This window comes from Acomys russatus, chromosome 21 (genome assembly GCF_903995435.1).
Source record: "Acomys russatus chromosome 21, mAcoRus1.1, whole genome shotgun sequence".
NCBI classification, from domain to species: domain Eukaryota; kingdom Metazoa; phylum Chordata; class Mammalia; order Rodentia; family Muridae; genus Acomys; species Acomys russatus.
The window spans coordinates 48106429-48131716 of NC_067157.1; the positions used below are offsets into that span (position 1 = coordinate 48106429).

Here is a 25288-nt window from a genome sequence, read left to right on the forward strand (position 1 = left end):
TCTGTCCTTCTCTTGGGGTCAAAGTGACAAGTAAATCAGTTTTCACCTATAGGGGAAGAGTCACATCCGAGGTCACTCATCTGGACTCTGCTGTTATTCGCCCATGGGAAATTCATTTAAATACCATGTATCTTGGCTTGGAAAGAAACACAAATGAAATGTTTTAAGCCTTTTACAGCAAAGTGAGACATCCCTGTTTAGACTTAGTGAAGGTAATAGAAAATACAACAGAAAATAACCAACTAACATATGGCCTCTTTCTATATTTATGGAAAATAAGAATTTTCCTTTGGGGCTTGTTATTATAGAGTTTCTTTCCCTCTCTCCCTTATTCCCTGCCTCCCTTCACATACAGCCAACCTGGATAGAAATGGAGAAATTCAGACAGATGTTCACCTAGCAATGTCACCACTTGCATAATTACCTGCAAGTAGGACAAGCACTTTTGTTTCATTTGATTTACCTCATTCATGATGAGATGAAAAGATAACGCTCTAGGGAGGTTTCATCCTCTGTTAAAAATATAGATTTCTGTGTGGGGGTATGGACACAAAGGTCATGGCAGAACAAGGAGGCCTTTCCAATACCATGCCAGATTTATAAAAGAAACTCACCAAGCCTTGCTGAATTAAACCTCTTTCTGTCTCACTCAAAATGATAAAATCCTGACAGGTTAGAAAGGGGTTAAGGCAAGGAGACTTTTCTTCTACTAACCTCATCGTAAAATTCATATTACTGTGAATACCTAAAATATAATGGGGAAAAGCATTGAGCCATGAGAGGGACAGGTTACGGTAGAAAGCCACCAAGCCAGATTGGAAAATGCATTCTTCCTGCTTTCAGGCTCCCTCTGTCAGTTCTATTTCTGAACTAAGAGTCATCACACTCCAAAGAAATAACTCAAAAAAATATGGAAGAAAGGTTGGCTACAGACACTGGTAGACCACCACACAAGTTGATTTGCTGCAGTTTCTTTTACCCTTACCTGAATCAAAAGCAATGAAGTTTTAGAACATAGCAACATGTGGGGAAATGGCATGAAGAATGAGTGTAGCAAGACACAGTAGCTGCTTTATAACCACATACAAAGGATGGACATTTACAAGCAGAAGACACACATGTGGCATGAGAGAGTGGAAAAGTATCGATGAAAGAGCTGTGCTGAGCCTCATCCCAGTGCAGCACCTGGGTTGGTACGTATAGATAATCTGCTAGGTCAGGCATTGATGTTCCTAAGATGAACACAATGATATATAAAGAGATTTTACCTAGTAGTGCCTTCAGTTTGCAGAACACAATTAATCAGCTACCTAGAATAGATATTTTTAAGTGTGTATTATGTAGTTCTTAATTGGATAAATAGACAGTACTTAGGTCACTGCTTAGTGGAGAAGCAGGTACAGGAAGGGCCTGAGGTCCAAGAGAGGGTCACCCAGACCATGTGAGTCACTCGTTCACTTTGAACACCTCGCTCCTTCCCTCCACTTTACTTCCATTCACTTTGCACAGTAAGAAACAGAAACAAAGGATGGAGAGGGGGTGGTATTTAGTATCTAAAGGTTCTGTCAAGACCCATTCATGCAAAGGGAATAGCAAATACAAGCCCTCAGCTGCTTTTTTGTCCGCTTGATGATTCTGGTTTGTTTGCACCCTGTGGATCCTAGTGAGCCTGCGATAACTCATGTGACTTTCTTAGGATCGCACTGATACCACCACATCCGAGCAGAACATACGGGAAGGCTCGTTTGCTGAGTAGCAGTGCTCCTCCCCTAAACAAACCATTTCTCCAGATGAAGGACTATGGAAGAAGAATGATGGGGCCATTGCCAAAACTCTAGTCTCTACACTTCTTTTTCATACATTTAGAAAGCCACTGATATGATTCAACACTTGAGTAGCTAGGATCAAAATTCACTTCAGAAGAAGGGTGTCCAGGTATAATAAGAAAAATTAAATAGCAGTGCTCCCATAAAATGCCAGTGGAAAGATCTTTCTAATCTTTACTTTGTTGCTTGATTTAACTGACAGGTAATATTGTATGTATTAACCATATGTAATATGATATTGGGATGTGCATGTGCATTGTAGAACGAAAAATTAATATGCGTCCCCTCAGCTTTCCAGTCATGATAAACACTAACCAAATCTTGTTTCATAAACACCTCATTCCAAGGGAGAAAATGGTTTTTGTTGTTGTTAGGTTTTGTTTGTTTGTTTGTTTGTTTCTCCGAGACAGGGTTTCTCTATGCAGCCTTGGCTGTCCTGGACTCCTTTTATAGACCAGGTTGGCCTTGAACTCACAGTGAGCTGCCTGCCTCTGCACCACTGCACTCAGCAGTTGAGAAAAAAAAAATTAACTGAAATAAGTATGCACTGTAAGTACTTGGTGAACAGACAAGTCTAAAGAAAAAAAAAAAAAAACTAAGAGTGTAATGAGTCAGAAAACTGCCTCAAGATCCTCTCCAGAGTGTGACTAATGTCATAAGGCAGGCGTTTGGATCACAGGCCTATCATCAATAGCTTATCTAAAAAAAAATTTTCTGCTTTGGGAAAATCTTTCCACTTATCAAAACATCAAAAGTGTTTAAATTTCTTGAACATCAAAGTGGGTGATTTTAAACGCTTAAGATTGTTATTATAATTTGTTTTTGTCTGTTTGCTTCTGTTGAAATTACCTGCATCACATTTGTCAGGTATATGGTCTTTACTGATCCCACTAATTTATCTCCTGAAGCTAACTGGCTGTGTCTGCCCTCCCTCCCGTCTTAAAAATCCTTTAAGGAGGTCATAGTTCTAAAGCAACTCAAGGTAGCCTCGCATCTAGAACCCACCAGCTGTTCTGCATATTCTGCAGAATCAGGGTCCAAAGTGGAACTCAGAAAACAGTCTCAGCTGGATGGCCCTGGCGATGTCCATGAAGCAGTCTGAAGTGTCAGCTCCCTGCTGTTCAGAGAGACCAAGACAACCTTGGCACATTGAATTGAGCCCCTACACTAGAGGCTCTATAGTGGTGTATTCCACAGAAATCAGCTGTGTGGGGCTGAATGAGTCAGATCTTAACCTCACAGGACTGAAAAGCTCTAAACACAAACTGAAATTTAAAAGGAGCTTGCTATCTTTTGTAAACAAAAAGTTTAAGGAAGACCTTGCTTCATATATTGCATTCTCTTTTGCTTTCTCAACTCTTCGGGTAGGGGGGGCGGTGCTTCTCAAATGAATTTTCCCAACAACTGTAGACTATAAAACCTCTCGGGTTTGAGCCCCTCTGAAGAAACTCATATGCTCTGTATTTTTTAAACCTCCTCCAAAAACAACCACTCTTTTTTTTAATTAGCTCATTTCCCATGGTTATGAAAAAATACTTCAGTCTGGATAATATATAAACAAGTTTGTACAGGTCACAGTGTCAGAGGCTAAAATTCCCAGCAGCATGGCAGCAGCTCTGGTGAGAGCCCTTCTCTGCATCACATCATGGGTGATATCATGACAGCCATTCATGCTAGAAGAAGGGCCCACAGGCCAGAGAAAGAGGAAGCCAAGAAAGAGGCAGGGGAGGGGTCGGTCTTGCCTGTTTACAGCATCTCTCCCTCAAGTACTAACCAGACCTAGGATGACTAGGTCAGTTCAGTTTGAGGACAAAACCTCAACCAGTAGCCTAAAGATCTCCTCTTCCTCCTGTCCTCTCACTAGTGAACATCATCACACTGGAGGCCAAATTGTAAATACGAGAACCAGGTTTTTAAAAATTAAAACATCCAAACCACAGTGGCTCCATTGAAGCCGGAGGCCATCTGTGTTTCCTACGAGCCCATCTCTTAACATCTTCATGTCCTGAACTAATGAGAGATCTTACTGTGCGGCTCACAAGTAGAGAACGGAAAAAGTCATTTTCCCAGATTAAATCTGGGGTACTGTTACACAATGTGAGTACACAAATATTACATGTGAAAAACAATGGGTGGTAAGTGCACGAGATCTGCATCTGCCATCAATCTAATTTATTATTATAAACATTTCTGCGTATCACTCCTGCCTCACCATTCAACTTTCTGTAAGCTTTCAAGACAAACAGCACTCCTAGACATTTAGCCAGGAGGGGAAAGCCCTTGTTATTTTTACTTGGATGTTCTCATAATGGGTTAATACACAACAGCCAAAAGCCGTATACCAATCATTTCCTATTGATAAATGACTGGCAGAAGAAATTGGGGTATAGTCACACAATGGAAAACTTCTTAACAATATAAAAGGAAGGATTTTGATGCATGCAACCATGTGGGTGACATCAAAATAATTACAAAGAAGGTAACAAGACCAAAAGGGGCATATATTGGATAAATATTTGCATAAAATACTAAGAAATGCAAATGACTCGGTAAAGACAGAAAGCACACCAAGATCCATGGTTGCTTGGGAAATGGTGGGGTAGGGCTTGGAAGGAAAGGGCAGGGAAGGAAATGTTTGCCATTATTTCTGGAGAGGAAAATACTGTATTTTGCAGGTCTCTCTTGCAAGTGGTCAGGCTGGCCACTGGAACAAGCACCGTACAGCTGTAGGTCTCAAACGCTACAGACAAACAGGAGCCGCTGAGTTCTAACAGCCATTTACAGAAGAGGCATGGCAAAGCTGGCTCTGAAGGCAATGCTTACCGAACACCGATTTTGATGACAGTGATGTCATGGACTTACATATGTCAAAACTTAGCAAATTATACTCACTAGGTATCATTTGTCACGTGTCAATAACAACTCAATAAAGGCCTTAAAAATAAAGCAAAAAAAATCTTAGATTTCTATCATTCACTGGATCAGGGCTTCTTCGTCACAACGCATGTTTTATTCTATTTCCTGGCATCTGTATTATTTCTCTCTCATAGGATTTTACCCTTCAGCATGCCATATATACTCATTGTACCATTTTAACTCTACCTCTCAGCTGGAGTTCTTGTTCCCCTTCTAAAATGTTCTATTCCTACCACCATCTTCTTACTTGAGCTTTAAGACAAAATTAGGCTTCTGACGTGTTTTCCAACTTATTTGTCCCTTACCTGTTCTGTTCAATACAGTGGTCAGCTCCATGTGCCTGGGCAACCAGTACATGGTTGCGCCTATGATGTGTACCTGTGCACATGTAGAGAAATGCACACCCTTGTGCTACAACTGTTGCTTAACAATTTTAATCTATTCGTGTGTGTGTGTGTGTGTGTGTGTGTGTGTGTGTGTGTGTTCATATAGTGTTCTCTTATATGTTTAGAATCATTGTCCACTCACCTGTAATTCCCCAGGCCAATTGCATCAGTCACCATGACGGACACATTAAAAACTAGGAAACAACCTAAGCATGTCAGTGGATGCTTATGTTCCCAGAATTTGGGAGTTAAAGATACAAGAATCAGGAGTTCAAGACCAGCCTTGCATACAGCAGGTTTAAGGCCAGTTTGGGATACACGAGACCCTGTCCCAAATAAATAACACCAGAAACATCATGTTTTCTATTCTAATAACTATTATACAGAAAAGAAGGCATGTAATTGGGGAAATTACTATTTATGTCATGGGCACTCAGTTGTAAACATCAACCATCGCTTTGAAAGAGTCCTGGATCTATTCTCAGGGTCTTCCATTAACCACTGGTGTTTTCTTAAGAGAAAGCCACCAGTCCTTCAGGTGGTGTCTCCAACAATTTCTCTGTCGTTCTTCTGTTTCCTAGATACACCAAGATGAAGACTGCCACCAACATCTACATCTTCAACCTGGCTCTGGCAGATGCCTTAGCGACCAGCACGCTGCCCTTTCAGAGCGTCAACTACCTGATGGGCACATGGCCCTTCGGGACCATCCTCTGCAAGATCGTGATCTCAATAGACTACTACAACATGTTCACCAGCATTTTCACCCTGTGCACCATGAGCGTGGACCGATACATTGCGGTTTGCCACCCAGTCAAGGCCCTGGACTTCCGCACCCCCCGAAATGCCAAAATTGTCAACGTCTGCAACTGGATCCTCTCCTCTGCCATTGGCCTGCCTGTAATGTTCATGGCAACCACAAAATACAGGCAGGGTAAGGGTTAACATGGGCCTGAGGCAGGGATGGGGCTTCTTACAGTCTGATGTGTTGGTGATGTTCTGAGCCAAGCAGAATTCACAGTCCACTAATCTTTGTCAAACTGTCCTTTGAATCAAGAAAATGCCTTTAAATGTTTTTAAATGAGAAGATTCCTCTATAATTGCAAGCCTTCTGGGTATTTTCTTAAGAACAATATCTACGTATTCCTGATTTCTCTGTACTTATTTCTCTAAAATGCTGAATAAATAGGATAGGTTTCCCCAAAGTAATTAAAGCCAAGCCCAGAGAATTTGTCACTGAGGCTTGTTTCAAGTGCTTGCCTGACTGACAAATTTACCTTTCCTGATGTAACAGCAGCTGCTATCTGGAAGTGAAGGGGAAGCAGGCATTAGCAGGAAGCCCCTAGAAGCCTTGGACAATCTTGGTTATCTTTTATAACAGCATAAACCCCATGAGATGTCTGATTCATTGTGAAATGTGCATAACTTCTCACTTCATAAAATCTTAATGTGATCCAAGTGAGCAGAAAAAAAATGAAAAATGGAGGAAGAAAAAAAGTAATTTCTCTGTAAATCGGTGGGTGAGTTTCTTCCTTAATATCTTTAATCCCTTCCTTGCCAGTCTGTGTAAGCAACAGCCTTTGCTTAGCTCAGGATCGAGATATTAGTAGGCAAAGGAACAATTGCCATACCTGATGATACGATGAAATGTCACTGCTAATTTCTCTTGAAAATTCTTTTCTTCCAGGGTCCATAGATTGCACCCTCACATTCTCCCACCCCACCTGGTACTGGGAGAACCTGCTCAAAATCTGTGTTTTCATCTTCGCCTTCATCATGCCGGTCCTCATCATCACTGTGTGTTACGGACTGATGATCTTACGGCTCAAGAGTGTGCGCATGCTGTCGGGCTCCAAAGAAAAGGACAGAAACCTGCGCAGGATCACCAGAATGGTGCTGGTGGTTGTGGCTGTGTTTATCATCTGCTGGACCCCTATCCACATCTATGTCATCATCAAAGCACTGATCACGATTCCAGAAACCACTTTTCAGACAGTTTCCTGGCACTTCTGCATTGCTTTGGGTTACACAAACAGCTGCCTGAACCCAGTTCTGTACGCATTCCTGGATGAAAACTTCAAACGATGCTTCAGAGAATTCTGCATCCCAACCTCCTCCACCATCGAACAGCAGAACTCCACCCGAATCCGCCAGAACACTAGGGAACATCCCTCCACCGCCAATACAGTGGACCGAACTAACCATCAGGTACGTGCTTTCTAGAATTGTATATAACATATAAAAAAAAAAAAAAAATACAGCACCTGGTACCAGTGTAAGATTTAAATCCTTTAGTAGGTCAGTTACTGGAGAATTGAGGCCAACCCAGGAATAACATAATAGAGAATGCAGTTTCAAACTGCCCGTCCTCAGATGGGCTTCAAATGCTTTGCATTGACATATTTTACTTGCATTAGATGAAAGGATGAGCGTAAGAAAGCTTGAAGTCCCGCCCCCAAGTGTCATGCTGTGTCTTTCCTCCCAGGCTTACATGGGTGTGGTGGCTTGGTAGCTTACTCTAGGACACTGTTGGACCTTGTTACCCCACCTGACTCACCTGGAGCTTCCTAGAATGGAAGCATAGCCCGCCCCCTGCCCAACACACCCCGCCCACCACACCCCTAACTTAAATAGGATTGCCCTTCATCTTCTCCGATGCTCCCTTAAACTTCCCTTCGCACATCAGTGTGGTCCCTGCTCAGCCAGAGAGAAGACGAGAAACAATATTGGAGAAGTTCTGCCCTAAGTCACTAAAAGGTTTGCTTTAAAAATACATCCAATTAGCACTTATCGTTACCACTGTCTCTGTGGAGCAGCAGCGGCAGCAGATAACAGAGAAGCACTTTAGCCTGGGACTGGCTGTTTGCCAAAGGCCCAGCTCGGAGAGCTGGCCAGAGATGAGAAACAGCAAGGAACAGAAAAGAGAGCCTGACATATTCGAACATTAACAGAAATCAAAGATCCTTTTCCACTAATCTCTACTGATGAGTCTTTCTTTAGGGTTAAGACAGTCAGGTGCAGATGGTTGGGGCAAATAGGAGATCCCACAGGCGTGGGAGTCCACTCCAATCAAATCTGAAGGAAGAGCAGATTGCAAGGCTCAGCCAGCAGGAATCTTTAGATTATGTCTGAGCTGGAATCTGCCCAGCAGGTATTGTGTTGCTGTGGGTTTCCTGTTTGTTTATCCTAAATAGGAGCCATCCTGTTAGGAAACATGGGGTTTTTGGATTGGCGTGAACACTTTAGTTAGAAGGATTCCAAGTTTGTGGTGGTTCTCAATGTTTACGTTCTATCTATTGTGTTTTCTCCACAACCGTATATATTATATGTCATGTGTCCCACATCAAGCATGTTAGCCAACTCCCTATTCTGCAGACCAGAGATCCAATATGAAACCTCAGGGTGTCTGTATTCTGACAGCTGTGCACTGAGACCTTGTCCACACAGGGCAGAGAGAAGTGATGATGTGACAGTTACCAAGGTAATTAGATAAACCATACAAGAAAGTCCTATGCCCCGCATAAAGCTGGAGTCACATGTTCTTGTTAAAGGCATCTCGTTCAGGTTTTCTTGTACAACAAAATATTCCAAACCGATCAATCCAGACTACAGCCGCATGCTGTGCCCATAATTTGGGCTGGGCCTGCCTGTGTGTGCTTTTGAGTTTTAGTTGTTTTTACTCAAGCCAGCCACTATCTGGGCTGTCTGTCACCTGGTTTAAGACTAGCCACAGCAGGAATCGCTGGATCCACAGACACTAACCCTCTAGAATGTCCCCTCTGGCCACAGGTCCTGAGGGAGAGAAAAGAGAGCCAGCCTCTACAGGCCTGGCGACAGAAACAGCACCAAGCGTCCTGAGGAGATGACTGAGTGGCAATAGTATGGTTGCTCAGGCATCAGGACCTGAGTTCATCTCTCCAGAGCTCAAGTGAATACTGAAGGGTAGGGGGCGACAGAGTGCCTGTGGCTGCCACACTGGGAAAACATGAGGTGGGGTATATTCTTAGAGAAAGCTGGCTAGGGAAGCCAGGCACGTTAGTGAGCTCTAGGTTCAACTGAGAGATCCTACCTCAGTTAGTAAGATGGGAAGCGGTCAAAGAAGTTTCCCTGCACCAACCTCAGGCCTCTGCATGCACACGCAGTCACACACATATATAATTCTTAAAGGAAATGACATAAAGTTCCATCCATGCTTACTATAGATCAAATGATTCATCAACCTAGACTTGAGTGAGTTAGGGGGAAAGGCTCTGGTTGGCAGGAGCTATGGCCACATTGTGAAGAGATGAAGAGAGGAAACACCACTGATGTCACCTTGTTTGTGTTGTAGTAGACAGTTACTCTGTTGCTTCCTGATTGTAGGAACACATCCATCTTGCTTCTTATGCCTATCCCAGCCCTTGATACATTAGCAAGCACTCCACAGATATCTACAGAATGGCTGAGTGGCGGGGGGGGGGGGGGGGGGGGGGGGGGGGGGGAGCTGGTGGCATCTTAGCTACAAGGTGTATATGAAAGATCTCTTTCTTGTGTAACCTAGTACAACTCAAGTGACCCAATGACGCTGACATTATTTCCCTTTCTTTTGTCATAATTTGCCTCTCTTGTATTTTCCGGTCAGTTGACTAACAACTCAAATGACCCAACACTTCAGAAACGACAAGCAGTAGGCATTCTCCTCCGGAGCCTTTGGTGTGCTGATCCTAAGTTAGACTTTGCAAAAATATGTTCTTATGTGCTCTTGTCTTCTATTTTGATTTTTTAAAGATTTATTTGGTTTTTTGTTTATTTCTTTATTTATTATGTATAGAGTGCTCTGCCTGCATGTACACCTGCAGCCAGAGGAAGGCATCATATCACATTATAGGTGGGTGCTGGGAATTGAACTCAGGGTGTCTGGAAGAGCAGTCAGTGCTCTTAACCACTGAGCCATCTCTCCAGCCCCCTATTTTGATTTTTAACAAGATGCTTTCAAAGGCTCAAGCCTGGACTCAGAGCCCTGTGGACATCTTATCCTCACGGAGAATGGGATGAGGAAAATGTTCTCTCTCGGGACCCGTCCATCCTAGGCTCGGCTCCCTGGTCCCCTGCAGTGCCCACACCCACTTTAAGCTCTGGGTGTTGTCTTGTTGCCTTATTATTTTTTTTTTAATCTTAATTACATGGAGCCCAGCAAAAGAGTTTGTCCTCCATCTGTTCCTGTGACAGCTGGCTTTCCCCACCCATGAGCCATCCCGCTGTCCTGTTGAACTGGACATTGCTTCAGAGCACTTCTCACTATGGGCCATGAACAACACAAGTCTCATTGAGACCTGGAATTCCACTGCCCACTCAGTGCCTTTCCTGCTTTCTTTCTGCCCAGCCTTACCCTATAAGGTACTTTCTACATGACACCTGGATGATTATGAGAATAATATGGAAGGGGAGGGTGACTCTGTTAGGACAGCTTGGGTAGTACCTAAATACAGCAATGGTAACCACATCAGAATGCTATGACACTTTCCTGTACCAGCAGACAAACCAAAAGGTGATTTTGTGTGGCCTAGCAAATCTTTCTCCCATAACATCTTTGATGAATAAGCATGAGAGAGCAAATGTTCCTGGAGGTAAAATGGTTACACAACATCCAGTAATCAGTAACAGACAGACTCTAGACAACCAGCACCGGTTTTAAGAATACTTTGGAGCTGTTCTCCTCTGCCCACCCCAATATTATACCTCTTTCAGTGAGTGTGGTATGGTCATAGCCAGAGATTCTCAGCCATTATAGTGAACTCCAGAAAATAAAGATATCCTTGAAGGGATGGTGGCTTATTGTGAGGGGCAAGAATTCACATTTTCAAATAAAACGCTATCCCAAAAATTTTAAATAGTGGGCAAAGTGCTTCCTGCAGAAGCATGAGGTTCTGAACCTGAATCCCTAACACCCACTTAAAGGTCCAGGTTATGTGGCACACCTGTAATCTTAGCACTATGGGTAGAGAGGCAGGCAGATCGCCAGAGTTTGCTGGCCAGCCAGAGGAGCTGAAACAAGCAAACTCCCAGTTGAGTGAGAGGCCCTATCCTGAAATATAAGTTAGAAATAGAGAAAGATATCTGACTTTTACCACTGGCCTATACACACACAAATACACACACATACACACACACACATATACATACCCACATACATGCATTCATAGAACACGCACGTCTATGCACACACAGTAAATAAACAGTAACTCGTCCTTTAATTACTGCCATTTTTGATGAGAAAGCTCTACATTGTTCTCACCAAATGCAAACACAAGATTTACAAAATAATATAGTTATTTTTGAAAACAAGCATTCACTTTTATCAATGACCCTTATAGTGTTAGGTCGTGTGATAGCAGTAAAAACATCATATTGATTTTTTTCTCATTAGCATGTCAAGGCAATTCCCAAACCCTCTGACTGTCATTTTGAAAGCACTTTCTTAGCATCTCAGTCCAGGAAACAGGCCAAAAAACAAAGAGATGCTCACATTTGAATAAGTTGAAAAACTACAATCTCCCCAGAGAAGGAAAAGCAAACGCCTGATCTTTAAAATCAACTTCCTCACTCTCAAAAACTGGATCCGTGTTTTTTTTTAATAAGACATCTGTGGAGAGCTAATTTGGGAAAGAAATGGTTTCAACTCCATAACAAAAGCTCCAAATGAGAATAGCTCACAAAATTATAGCACTGGACCACATTAATGCGTTCTTTGTGAATGAGACAAAAATGAATTTTCTTTTAGGTCTTTGGTTCAAAAGAAAAATGGTTGAAGCACCGTGTGTGTGTGAGTGTGTGTGAGTGTATGTGTGTGTGTGTGTGTGTATGTGTGTGTGTGTGTTTCTGTGTGTGTGGTGAATGGGCATCTTTATGTATGCCTGCAATTAGAGTTATGTAGGCACACATGGATGGTCTATCACAGATAACAGAACTAGTATGTTCCATCAGTTTATAATACCGATGTCTTACCAAAAAAAAGAATGCAGTTTTTGAGAGTGACGTACTTGATTTTAAAGATCAGGCATTGGCTTGATTTTTATAATAAAGGTAAAATATTATTTAATTAGAAATATGCTTATTTATACATTTGGCTTTAATAATACTTACTCAACTGTTTATAACTAGATAAGCATATATTATTTCATCATATGCAGTATAAACTATAATCTATATAATGTGAGCAACAATCTTTATGGAAGAATTTCTCCAGTGTCATATTAAAATGCAGTAGCTAAGAATTAACTCAAATCATAATTGGTTTTATGATCCAGGATGTCAATCAATGTTACTTAATTCCTGGCTCTCTTAGTTTTGTTTTATGGTAATTTTGATATGTATTTTTCTTTTGACAAGGAAAGTTCTAAAGATTAGATGAACTGATAGTGCTAATATCTAATTTTCTTGTGCGTTTCCTAATATTGTAGATAACTCTTAACACTTAGCAATTATTTCTCTTTTAGAACTATTTTTAAACTAGATGTTATCTTACTTGGCTATTCTGAAGTGGCAAATTCTTATTTCATGGCCACTTTTAATGAAAATATTGTCATTTATTGAAATTTACTATTTTGGAGATATTTAAAATTATGTGTACATGTGTGTGAATGTCAGTGTATGTGAGTGCTATACCTACAGAGGCCAGAAGATGGCATCAGACCTTCTAGAACTGCAGTAACAGGTTACCAGCCCAATGTGGTTGCCTGATAAATTGGCTTTGTGTAATTGACAGCGGGACACAAGATGAAAGCATCGTCACAGTTTGAAATAATGACGCTTAAGTGCAAGAATGAACGTAAAAATAATTTGGGTCATTTGTCTACAGGAAGGAAGCAAGGAGGCAATAGTGGGTAAGGAGAGAAAGAGAATGAAAGTAGAAAGGCTAATCTACAGGACATATTTATCCTCCAAATTCGCTACTTCTGCCAATCGTTCTGTTTTCCATGCACATACTGGAAATCTCAGGAATGCTAGAAATGTGTGGAAATTACCACCTAGGTTATGCCTACCTTTCCCACATTATCAAGTCTTCATAATGATGAAGAAAATATTTCATTGTAAAAGAGGGAGCATCTGCTGTCTTTTGATTTGAAAAGAAAACTTAAATATCCCTGAGTTTTAGGAAGTTTCTTCAAAACAAAAGAAACAGGTAACTCCTCATTATGCTGAAAAGGGGGACAGTCTAGTGGAGTTTATGGAAGATGACATGGAGAAATAAGAACCTCTTCATCATGAAAAATAGTTTTGTCTTAAATATTTTGACAACAAAATATCCAATTCACAAACTATAGGATTAATAAATATAAAATGGGATAAGACTTCTATGCATTTGACAATGAATCAACTGTTTAATCCCTGTTACAACCGACAGATAAAAATATCTTTCTTGTTGCATTTTCTTCCTTGAGATTCCAGCTAAAATGCCTTTTATTCTAAGGCCCTAAATATTGCTAAATACAGTCTCGCTCAGATCCTGGAGGCTTAGTATGACTTTGAGCTTCTCTTTCAGAGAAAATGGCCTGCAGCCTTAATCATTATTCAGAAAGAATTAAGCCAATCAAGGGGAAGCTGTCCTTGGTGCTGGAAAAGCCTGAGTCGGGGCTAATTTCCTAGAGATAGCAAAGTCTTGAGAGGTCTTAAGGATGAAGTACAACTCATAGAAAATAAATCATAACCCCAAGACATAAGTCACAGAGGTTGAGAAGAATCTCTGGTCTATGTAGGTACCTTGTCCCAGAACCTAGGTCCCTGAGAGAGAAGCCGGTGCCTGCTTATGGCAAAATGATGAAAAAAAGAGACTAAATACTGGTGCTGGATGGCACAACTGGGTGAACTCAATAGCCGGTGCTTTAGGTAGATTTGAAAACCTCTACCAATCTCTATAACCCTACACTGTGTTTGGTTCTGATCTAAATTTAATGATGTCATGACATAGCTTTATAAAATTTCATCTCATTGTATTCTTAGGAGCCTCAATCAGTAGAGAAATGATGTGAATAACCCAACTGATTAGACAAGGTTTCCTGAGCACTAGAATAGAAAACAAGAAACATAGAGGTTACTAGAGAAAGACTGTAGTCCAAAGATTCAATTACAGAAACAAAATGAGTGGGAGAGTAGATATTTTAAGACCTTCTAGAGATTTTCTTTCATGACCAGCAATGTGACCCAAGGCACTTAAACCATGTTGCGTAGATTACAAAGACAGTCTAGTGCCTGGGACTAAAGAAAGATTAGCCTCACACAGGCGACCTCACACTTCATTGATGGAATAATCAAGATGATGGAAGGAGTTCGAATATCTTCATGTAGTTACATAGAAAAGGCATGGCTTCTGAGGTCCTGGTGGTTCCACATGCTTAGAGGGTGTAGGCAATGACCTGCCTTTATCCAGTAGAGCCCCTCAATAAAGACAAGAGGAAAATCACAGGGAGAGTATTTCCATACAACCCTTAAAGTGGGTTGGTACCCATGATGGGGGGGGCTCCTTCTCTCAGAGAAGAGGGAGTGGGGGAGGGGTATGTGAGGGTGGGACTGAGAGAGGAGGGCTGTGATTGAGATGTAAAATTAATTAATTAATTAATTAATAAAAACAAAAATAAGTAAAGGATAGCTGATTAACATGTAGATACTGGGCTGGAGATATGACTCAGTGGGTAAGAGCACTGTCTGCTTCTTCCAGTGGTTCTGAGTTCAATTCATAGCAACCACTGGGTAGCTCACAACAACTATACTGGAATCTGATGCCCTCTTCTGACCTGCAGGTGTACATGCAGATTTAGAGCACTCATATACAATAAATGAATAAATCTTTTTTAAAAAATATATAGATACCAACCAATTTTCTTTGTATAGAACCTTGAATGAGTAATTTGTAGATCCAAATAAGAGCTTTCTAACAATGTTAGAAATATAGTTGCAGCTATATTTGATTATAGTTATTCTATTTTATGTGCCCACTAACCTGGACCAATGAAACCTATCCCAAGTGAGGACTTGAATCAGTATGCAAATGCTGCTTATGGCAAAATGATGAAAAAAGAGACTAAATACTGGTGCTGGATAGAAGTTGTAATCTGGCTATGGGTCGTGATATAATAATGCATATACCATATATATCTTCTATTGAGTGTTATTGACAGGCAAAAAGTATAACTAATTCATATGTACAATTTGTTGAGTTTAGAAAAAATGTTTCTAAGTTTTGAGGTTCTGTTATTTCCTTGTTTCTAGAAGTTTCTAATGCTGAGAGGTGTGCATTTTGCCTACATTTCAAGAGACACTTAACTATCAGTGAAGCCTTGATAATTAGGGCACCAAAGGGAATTCCTGTCTAATTACGATGGTGTTTTTCTGCTTCTCTCGGGTTCTCATAGAACACTGTTATAGTGAACTGTTAATATCATCCATAAAATAAATAAATAAAAGGAGTACTAAAGCTCAATAGAAAGGATGTAGCTTATTTCAGATGTAGAAGCATCCGAACGTGAACATTCCACAGACGAGCACCTCACACTCTCAGGCTTGGCAAGCCCACTATAGGCCACATTGCCTGAAGCTGCAAATCCATCTGCAGATCAATGTTTCATGAAAATAAACAGTGATGTCTCAGAATTCCAGATGTTCACCGGAAGTCTATAGTTGGCTGTTAAACTCTCATCCCCATGCATTTCGATGTGTCCTAAATACACCCATATACAGGCAAAATCCTACAACTTTGTTTCCCTGGAAGCAGAGCAGGTTCTTCTTTGTTTGGGTTTTCAATTTTGTTTTGCTTTGTTTTGAAGCCTACCGCTTTCTGGCTATAATTATGGGGAAGACAGTCTGTGTAGCCTTAGGATATGTTTTTATCTAATTAAATTGCATGTTGCTAAGAGTTAAGGCTTATAAGTGACACGTTCTTTTGTTTTGAATGCAACATCTTTACAGAAAATAGATTTATTTTGAAAAGGCACATACTGAAAACTGGGAGAGGCATGCCAAAGATATTTTATCACCATACAGCAAATGCAAGCATGGAAACTAGGGTCCCTGGATTACAGTGCCAACCCCACTGACAACCACTCATGTGAGTACGTTCCTTCTGTGCTGGTGGTTGTCGAAGGACCCTCTTCACAACCGGAAGTTCACTGACCAAGTCGGCCCTGGAATTAGAACTGTGTTGATTGAGTCATCCAGACTCTGGGGCTAGACCCTCTCAGTAAACAGAAACCATAATCACTTAAGCTTTCTTCGATGGCAGAAAATCATTCCACATTAAAAGCAGGAGGAAACAGCTGCCACACTTGGTAAAAAAATGTTGTTACATTTTTATCTGTACCACTGACTATTAGAAATTGTGTAACAGGGGCTGTTACTTACTTGGTAATGTGCTTACCTTGCGAGCATGGAGAGCTGAGTTCAGACCCCAGAACCCATGCAAAACAGCTGGAAATAATGGTGTGCACTCCGGACAGGTAGAGACAGTTGCATCCCTAGAAATCACTGGCCATCCACTCTGACCTAATTGGTTGACTTCAGGGTCACTGAGAGAGAGACTCTGCCTCAAAACAACAGTGAACAGCATCTGAGGAATGACACCCAAGGTTGTCCTCTAAGCTCTACATACGTGTGCACATATTCTTATACACAGAGAGAGACAGAGACAGAGAGAGACAAAGACAGACAGACAGACAGATAGGTAGGCAGACAGACAGTTTCTTGCCAGTGCTGCATTAGACCCAAGAGGGGCTGAGCACTAGTGACAGTGAATCCGGAGAATTAAGATGAAAAATGCATCATGCATAAACTTCTCTCGTAGACTAGAATGTTCTTCACATAATCGTCTGATCAGTGTGCTTCAGAAATACTATATGCAGCTTTCTTGTCCCCGTGTCAGATGTAGGCCTGAACTGTTATAATCAAGAATAAGTAGAAATCCCACTATGCCTGATTCGGGCAATGAGGCTTGGAAGAAAGGATGCGTTCCCGTTACTTAGGAACACTGAGATCTTTGCCTATGACTCATGGACTCCAAATGGTTTTTGTGTGACTCTGTTTTTATGATTTCTCTAATGAATGGGGTTTTTGAAGTCTATTACAGGCAAACACTGATCAGCTTCCTATGTACCCAATTCAGTTACTGGCTTCAGCTGCAAGTTTAGAAAGCTTTGCACATAGGGAGGAGAAAGTGGAAGGGCAGAAGGGGGGATGCAAAAATCAAAACAATAAATCAATGTTTTCACCCAATACACATGGGTACATCCCTTCACTTCTCAAGAGTGTATTTTCTTGTGTAGATTAACAAAGTCTCTCTCTCTTTTTTTTTTAATCTCTTAAATTTTCTCCAGCTCTAAAACTACAGGAAATATTTCAATCTTTACATGGAGAAGAATGAAAATTCCTTAAATAGGCTTCACCTTGAAGCTTAAAAGCTTTTCAAACATTTTATTTTTATAGAATAAAACATCCTAAAGAGGATTTTTCTTTTTGTTGACTTCCTGGAAAAGTTAGAGTTTAAAAATTGCTATGAAAGGAAAACTTACATTACAGAATTTTAGCTATGTAGTTATGCATATATAGAATCTAATGTCAACTGCCAAGTGCATGGACGTGTGTGACTGCACTATCCTTCTTGTCAGGAAAAAAGCTCAGGTATCGAGTTCTGATGCTGGTGGCTCAGCAAGAGCTCATTACAGACCCAAAGATGACAAAAATAGACACAGGGGAGTCGAGAAAACAGCAGAGCCAGCAGCATGGTAACACAGTTCCCTTGCCCTGTATCTCACAGCACAACACAGTGAGACCAGACCATTGCCACACAATAGCTTGGGAACCCAGAGCAAAAGGCCCCCATATGTTTCATAGCAAAAATAGTCTTATCTCCCTTCCCTAAGGACAGGCACCACAAAGCAGTCCCATTGTGGTCCTCATGTGGTTGGACAGTGGGAGTCCTAAGCAGACTAGCAGTAGAAGCAACTTAGGGCCAATAGGGTCTGCAGCCTCGCTCAGCAAGCAAGGATAGGCGGAGCTGCTTAGGGTTCATCATCCCCAAATATGCCTGCCAATCTGCCATCTTCTTAGCCAGGCATGCTCACATGGTTAAACTATCCAATCAACAACTGAGATTAGATATTTGCAAATGCTCAGACCGAATCATTCCCTGATTACTTCACTCAACACTTGATTAGAACTACTGTCGATAGAATGTCATCAACGGGATGAGGTTGGTGTGTGGCACTGAGCTTAACCACGCAACTACACAACAACAGACAGATGCAGTTAAGTCCCAGAGAAGATTAATAAATCTGATTACAGAAACCCACTTAGATTCCTTGCTCAAAGTCTGCATACATTACACCAGCATGCTGTGGGTACTAATCCAAGAACAAAAGCATTGGCGAGCCATATCAACCCTCCACCATGTTCAGCCAGACTATGGGTTAAGGCTGATCAGAGATCCATCTACCATCAGAGAATACAGACTGACCTGCTGATGTCATCTTGTTGGCTAGAGACCACGGAGTGAAAGATAGATTTCTGAGCTGTCTCTAAAATCTGAACCCTGATGCCAGGGGCAGTCTTCACGGTGCAATACGGAAGCAGGAAGCCATATGTTCACTTGATATATATGTTCTACCTGGGGCTTCATTAAAGAAAATATCCACAGAGTGTGCCATTGCCACTGATGGTAGGTCGTTAAAACTGAGCTTGTGTCTGGGGAGATGGCTTAGTGCATGTAGTGCTTGCTAGACCAACGTGAGTCCCTGAGTTTGGATCCCAGTTCCCATGTAAAAAAAAAAAAAAAAAGAGGCCCAGCAGGGTGTGTCTGAAGTCCTAGCGATGGGGGTGGGAAACAGAACAGGAGGATCTCTCAGGTTCACTGCCAGCCAGCTAAATCAAATCAGTGAGCTTAGGAATCAATGGGAGACCAACCATGTCTCAAAAGTAAGATGGAGAACAATTAAAGGAATTGATATATTGATCTGGCTCCTGCATGCATGGGCATACACACAAAAATTAATAAGCCCAGGAGCAATTCTGGCCTTGGACATAAACCATGTGTGCCTTTCTGTCTTTCATAGAAACATTCAACAGAGTGGGGCAGGTCACATCTGTCAGACTTCACTGATAAGCTTGATTTAGATTGCTGTTACGTTGGTTTGGTTAAACTAGATGGCACAGTCACCCGGTGCCTGTAGTCTGGATCATATACATTACATAACCCAAGGTCACTTAGGTATCAATAAAAAGCATAAGAATACTCCTGAGCGTAACTAACTACCAGGGCTGCCTCTCTGTGAGTTCGTGTGCAAGGGGAATCGCTGTCTAGAGATGTCTCCCCGAGCATCTGGTAGAGTAAGATAATTTAGGGCCAGCCTGGCAACAGCTCTTCAGCTCACGCAGCAGGTGGACAGAGGTGGTACAGGCAGCGATAGCAATAGCACAGCTGAGAGATTGCTGTTGACTTCCGGTGAGTCATGAGTTTGCTCCGCCAGACTGAAGCTGTAGGAGAACCGGAGTGTTATTATGGCCTCCCTATGCCTCCAGGGTCTGAGCTCTTCCTTCTACCAATGGTTAGTGTCAGGAGGTCAGCTTCTGTGGGCTTAGAATCCCATGAGGTGTCTCTGGTCAGAGGCTGACTCTCTTCTCAGAGATCTGTAACTCAAAGGGAGCTTCTGGCCAATCTATGGGGATAGCCTCCAATGCCACCTGCTGCTTACATGGCCAGCCAAATTTGATGAAACTCCCATTGAATTCACCAGAATGGCTGCACTGATAACACCTGAGTAGTCCCACTCAGGGCCAGGTTTCCTTTGTTCTGCAAGTGGCTAGCCAAGGGTGGAAAACATTTTCATTGTTGTCTCTGGGATTGGACCATATTTTTTCTAAGGTTTTCAACCTGAATGAGCTTCCCAAGACCATTTATTGAAGACTGAGAACATAAAATCTTCAATGTAATAATGTCAGACCAGCTTTCAGAAAAACAGGGGTGGCCTGCGTTTGGATTTTCCCAGCTGGTGGTATATAGCAGGAGAGTCCAAACAGTACTCCAGGGGCTGGAGAGAGGGCTGAATTGCTCTTGCAGAGGACCTAAGTTCAGTTCCAAGCACACCCACGTGGAATGACTCACAATTGTCTGTAACCCAGCTCCAGGGGCATTCAATGCCTTTAACTTCTGTAATCACCTGTGCCAATGTACTCATAACACACACACACACACACACACACACACACACACACACACACACACACGCACGCACGCACACACACTAGCATTTGCGTGTGCATGCTTGCACTCTTCTTGGCATTAAAACAGTAAGTAACACAGGAGTCCAGCATGGCACAACATGTGCCATCATAGTCAGTTGCATTCACAGTGCCCAGAACTGCAGGCCATAGACTGGAGCAGCCAGTGCTGTCACCTGAGCTGGATTTGGCCAGCGACCATCCCACTAACTCTAAGTCTCCAGATCCCATGAGCTTTCTGTCACCAGCCAGCCAGAGTGATTATACTGAGATGCTGCTTTTTTTTTTTCATTAGTTTTCTTGTGTTAGGATCCTTTCATCAAGGCTGTGATTTCCTAGTCCCCTCCTAGAATTCCAGATGTGTTTCCCTTTAAAACAGAGGAGAACCAAAAAGATGAGTGTGATCTCCTCACATATATCCCACAGTCATCTCTCTACAAACGGTCTTTACAGAACAGAAAAATCGCCCGCTTTGAATATCTTAAGCCTTCACGAAACAAGTGTGTCAGTTATCAGTAGAAAAAGAGACAGCAGTCCATAGCAAGGGCTCCAAACAGCCTCATTCATGTTCACAGTTACTCCATGTCCTATAGTATTATTAAAAGCCTGTTCAATTAAATGCATGACCCTGGCCCTACAAGAGAACCCAGTGCTTAGTGATCAGGCATATTGCAAAGAGGGGTAAAATGTCATATTCACCCCCAGCCCCTCCCACCTAGCCCTATTGTAATCATGGACTGAGTCCTCTGATCAAGCAAAGTGAGGCCAGAAAGGCTACAAAGAAGCAACTGGGGCTGAGAGATGGCTCAGTGGTTAAAGGCTAGGCTCACAGCCAAAAATATAAGAAACAACTGCACTAAGACAGCCAAGCATGGTTTCCAAGCACTTCTGGTGATCTACACAAAAGAACCATGTCCACCAGAGGCAAGGATTTCACCGATGAGAATCATCTTTTTTTCAGAGCATGGGCCTCATGACACAACATTTGGACTGGGTATCTCTGGCTATTGGCCAAATCAAATCTTCTCAGGGCATCCTATTCCTCATGTGCATGCCTGGCTTGCCTTGGGTGGTTTAGGAAGGGGTTGGGTTTTGCCACCCTGAGCTCTGTTTTAGATTTCAGGGGTGTCGCATGACTTAGAGAGTAGTGCCATTCTCTTGGGCACACTGTCGTGTGAAATCTCCCAGCAAGAACGGCTGTATGAGGGCATTGACTTTGCAGAGAGAGGGAAATTTTATTAGCTTTGTAGTTATACTCCTTGGGAGGGAGGGTCTTTCCTTCATCACAGAGGAAGTTCAAAGCAATATCAGTCCTCAGATTTTGAATAGCTTCTCCATGGAATCATAGCTTCAGAGAAGCCTTCCCATGTTCGTCACGGGTAGTGATTAAAATAGAAATTCAGAAGAGTCATGCTCATTGTGGGATGGGAGTCTGTCGATGACAACTGTCACTCTCCTATGATACAAGTTCTCCTGTGAGGTGATCTGTGGACTACTGCTGGCCGTATAAAAGCATAAGCTTTCCCTGACCATCCTCACAATAATGGAGAGCCAACGGCTCACAGTACACATCCTGTCAGTCAAAGCATTCCTATTGCCCCTTCCTTTCCCTGTCACTACAGCTTATACCATGACACTCTCTCTGGGGACATGCTGCCCTTCAGATGTTCTTAGTAGTGGCTTAGATCTGTTTCCCTGATGAGATCCATAATATGTCCTCCCTGGTGGCAACTATAAACACTTGTTAGATTTTACCTCTCTCTCTCATCAGCCTCCATACATTAGGGCAACTCGTTTTTATCTAGAGGTGGAACAGAGGTAGAGCATTCATTGTCTCCTCTTACACCGCACTTCTACCAACCACAGAAAATTTCCAAATATGCCTGAGCACAGACCATGAGCTTTTGCTTTTCTCTGTTTTAAAAGCTCCTTGTCTATCTTTTTGTTTTGTTTTGTTTTCGAGACAGGGTTTCTCTGTGTGTAGCCTTGGCTGTCCTGGACTCGCTTTATAGACCAGGCTGGCCTCAAATTCACATGGATTCCCCTGCCTCTGCCTTCCGATTGCTGGGCTTAAATGTGTGTGCCACCACGTCTTGAATTTTATACTGCTTGGATGCTGAATCCCAACTTCTTAGAAGATAGCAAAAAGTAACAGGACTCCAGAGGAGATGACTTAGCTACAGTAACTCCACAGAGTGTAGCAAGGAGATAAAAAAGACTCCATTCATTGCAGCATAAGAAACAACAGACCAGGGCTGGAGAGATGGCTCAGTGGTTAAGAGCATCGCCTGCTCTTCCAGAGGTCTTGACTTCAAGTCCCAGCAACCACATGGTAGCTCACAACCATCTATAATGTGATCTGATGCCCTCTTCTGCAGATAAAGCACTCATGTTCAATAAATAAATTAATTTATTTTTTTTAAAAGAAACAACAGACCGTGAGCTTGTTGGAGCCACTTCTTCCACCCATGAATCCACAGGGTAATACAAGGAGACCAGGTGGCAGCTACACACACAGTGGTTCTGTCACAGTTGACAGACAGAAAGTCAAAGTGTCAGCACCTGAGGGAGCAATAACCAGGCCTCTTCCAAGAGCAAGCACTGACACGATGGTCAGAGTTGTGCCTGCCCGTGTCGTGTCAGCTGCCTGTGTGACAAGTCACAGAGACTGTCAGCTCAAGGAAGGCTGTATTCTGGCACAATCAGCACAGATGTTCAGTGACTTTTCTGGCCTATGATGGCATGCCCCTCCTGATGATGATGTCAGTCTGATATGAACTTTGTTCTTAGGAAGTACATACTGCTGTGGCATTAAATGGTTAAAAACATACAATGTGTATGAATGTGTGTATATACATGTATATATACATATGTGTGAAAGAGACAAACGGAGAGAAAGCCAGTGGGATGACTGTTACAGGTAGGGTCTGTGAAGCCAGCAAACAAGCACCTTTTGTACCATCCAATTCTTATGCCTTTCCTGAAGTTTGAAACTTACTCAAATATGTTAATTTTTATAAAAACCCTTGCAACTGTTTATACTTACCATGCCTCATACCTCATACCCTCATGCCTCACTAGTTACAACAACAGGGAAAACAACAAGTTGCCTCGTTGCAAGACGTTCCAGTCTCATAATCCTCTTAGCTTATTTAAAACCACCACACTACTTTCTCACACACCTGGACAGACTTCATGTTACTGCTCAGTGTGCATGCTACACAGTGGGCACTCAATGGCAATGGCTCCACACCTGCTGCTTCAGAGAAAAACAGAAAGAAACTTTAAGAATTAGAAGTGAAATAAAAACGTTTTTGTCTAGAAATAAACTGTAAAAGAAAGTCATCCTTTTTTTTTTTTTTTTTTTTTTTTTTTTTTTTGAGATTTTGGTCCAATCATTGGTTTTAACTGGAAAGGAAAAAAAATGTATTTTCTGGTTGCTTGGTTGTTTGCTTTTGTTTTGTTTTTGGAAACAGTTTCCCTGTGTAGCCCTGACTATCCTGGACTCATTTTTGTAAACCAGGCTGGCCTCCAACTCACAGAGATCTGCCTGCCTCTGCCTCCCCAAGTGCTGGCATTAGAGGCATATGCCGCCATGCCCAGCTTAAAATAGATTTTCTAAGGTCTGCCAAAATGGCACGTTTCTGCAGTCCTAGCAGCAAAGAAGCTGAGGCAGAAGGATCTCAAGTTTAAGCTCAGCCTGGGCTACTGAGTAAAATTCTATCTAAAGAAAAATAAATATTTTTTAAAACCCATTGTTATAATGAATAATGTATGTAAAAACATATTTATAATGACCCACATTCGTGATAACTAAAGTATTAATTAGTGCCTGAGAACTTAATGAAGATGCACAGAACAACATTTGGCGCAGTTCTATTATCCGAAAAACAATCTCAAGTGTGTTCTCTTACCAACCCCTAGTACTCACTGCCCTTGCTCTTTCTCTCCTTTCAGCTAGAAAATCTGGAAGCAGAAACTGCTCCGCTGCCCTAACTGGGTCCCATACCATCCAGACCCTCGCTAAGCTTAGAGGACACCATCTCCTTGGAATCAAGGTGTGTAGGAGGCTCTGCTTTCCTAGGAAACCTCCTGATCCTGCATCATTCAGAGGCTACTTCACTCTGCATGTGAGACACACCCATACTGTATCAAGCGATCAGAAGGAAGAGACCATACAGCACTACTGAATCCAGCTCGTGTACAGAACCACAAGAAACATCCTGGACCACAATACTCCATGGTATGTGAATTAGGGGCATCATAGAAGGTGACCCTTCTGTATGTAGAACTTTTATTTTCAAGCAAATACTTAGGACCTCATCAAAGAAAACCCGTCAATTGTTAAAACTCACTCTAGAAATGCATCAAGTAAACGCTACCTCTGACCCAGTCACCTTCTATGGAAAGCTCCAGCGTTTTTTAGTATTTTGTGAGGGAATACATTAATTTCAACCCATACTGTTCACCTTGAAGTTATCATCTAGTTAAGCCATCAGGGGCACCTCTGTTGCATGGTTTTGTATTGTTTGAAAGAACACAGCACGTTCCTTCCGTGCTCCATAATGCAAATGAAAGGCATTAAAAACACAGTGTCAACTGAAGAAAGGGTGTTCTCAGACAGAAAGAAATTCCTGGGAGTTATGATGCTGGATGGAAGGGGCTGGGGGTGGGGGGAGCTTCCCATGTCCCTTGCTGTCCTGTAAGAGCTCACAAGCCAAGTTCACGAAGTCACCCAATGACCTCATCATGCTGTCTGAGCGGGAAGCCAAGAATTCTGCTCTCTTCATTTTTCAGTAATTTCTCCACACTGAGTGCTCTCTTGTGTATTATTGTATTATCTTCTCTGATGTCTCCTGAGTCAGCATGATAAAATAACAGATGTTTTTGTTGGCTGCCAGGGAAGTTTAAGCGTTTTTA

General features: G+C 42.1%; 1 protein-coding gene across 2 annotated transcripts in view; it reads left to right on the top strand.

Moving 5' to 3' along the window:
* Oprm1 (opioid receptor mu 1) overlaps window positions 1–24752 on the top strand; it is a 47073-nt gene extending 22321 nt beyond the window's left edge. Inside the window, exons 1-3 of one of the 2 annotated variants that reach the window (XM_051164440.1) lie at window positions 5714–6062; window positions 6816–7336; window positions 24326–24752. In XM_051164440.1, coding sequence (XP_051020397.1) covers window positions 5720–6062; window positions 6816–7336; window positions 24326–24364 — 903 coding nt within the window. In that variant the 5' untranslated portion in view covers window positions 5714–5719 and the 3' untranslated portion in view covers window positions 24365–24752. Of the gene's footprint in view, window positions 1–5709; window positions 6063–6815; window positions 7352–24325 lie in introns of those variants that run through there. The other variant, XM_051164441.1, reaches the window with a different exon arrangement.
* The last annotated feature ends 536 nt before the right edge of the window (window positions 24753–25288 follow it).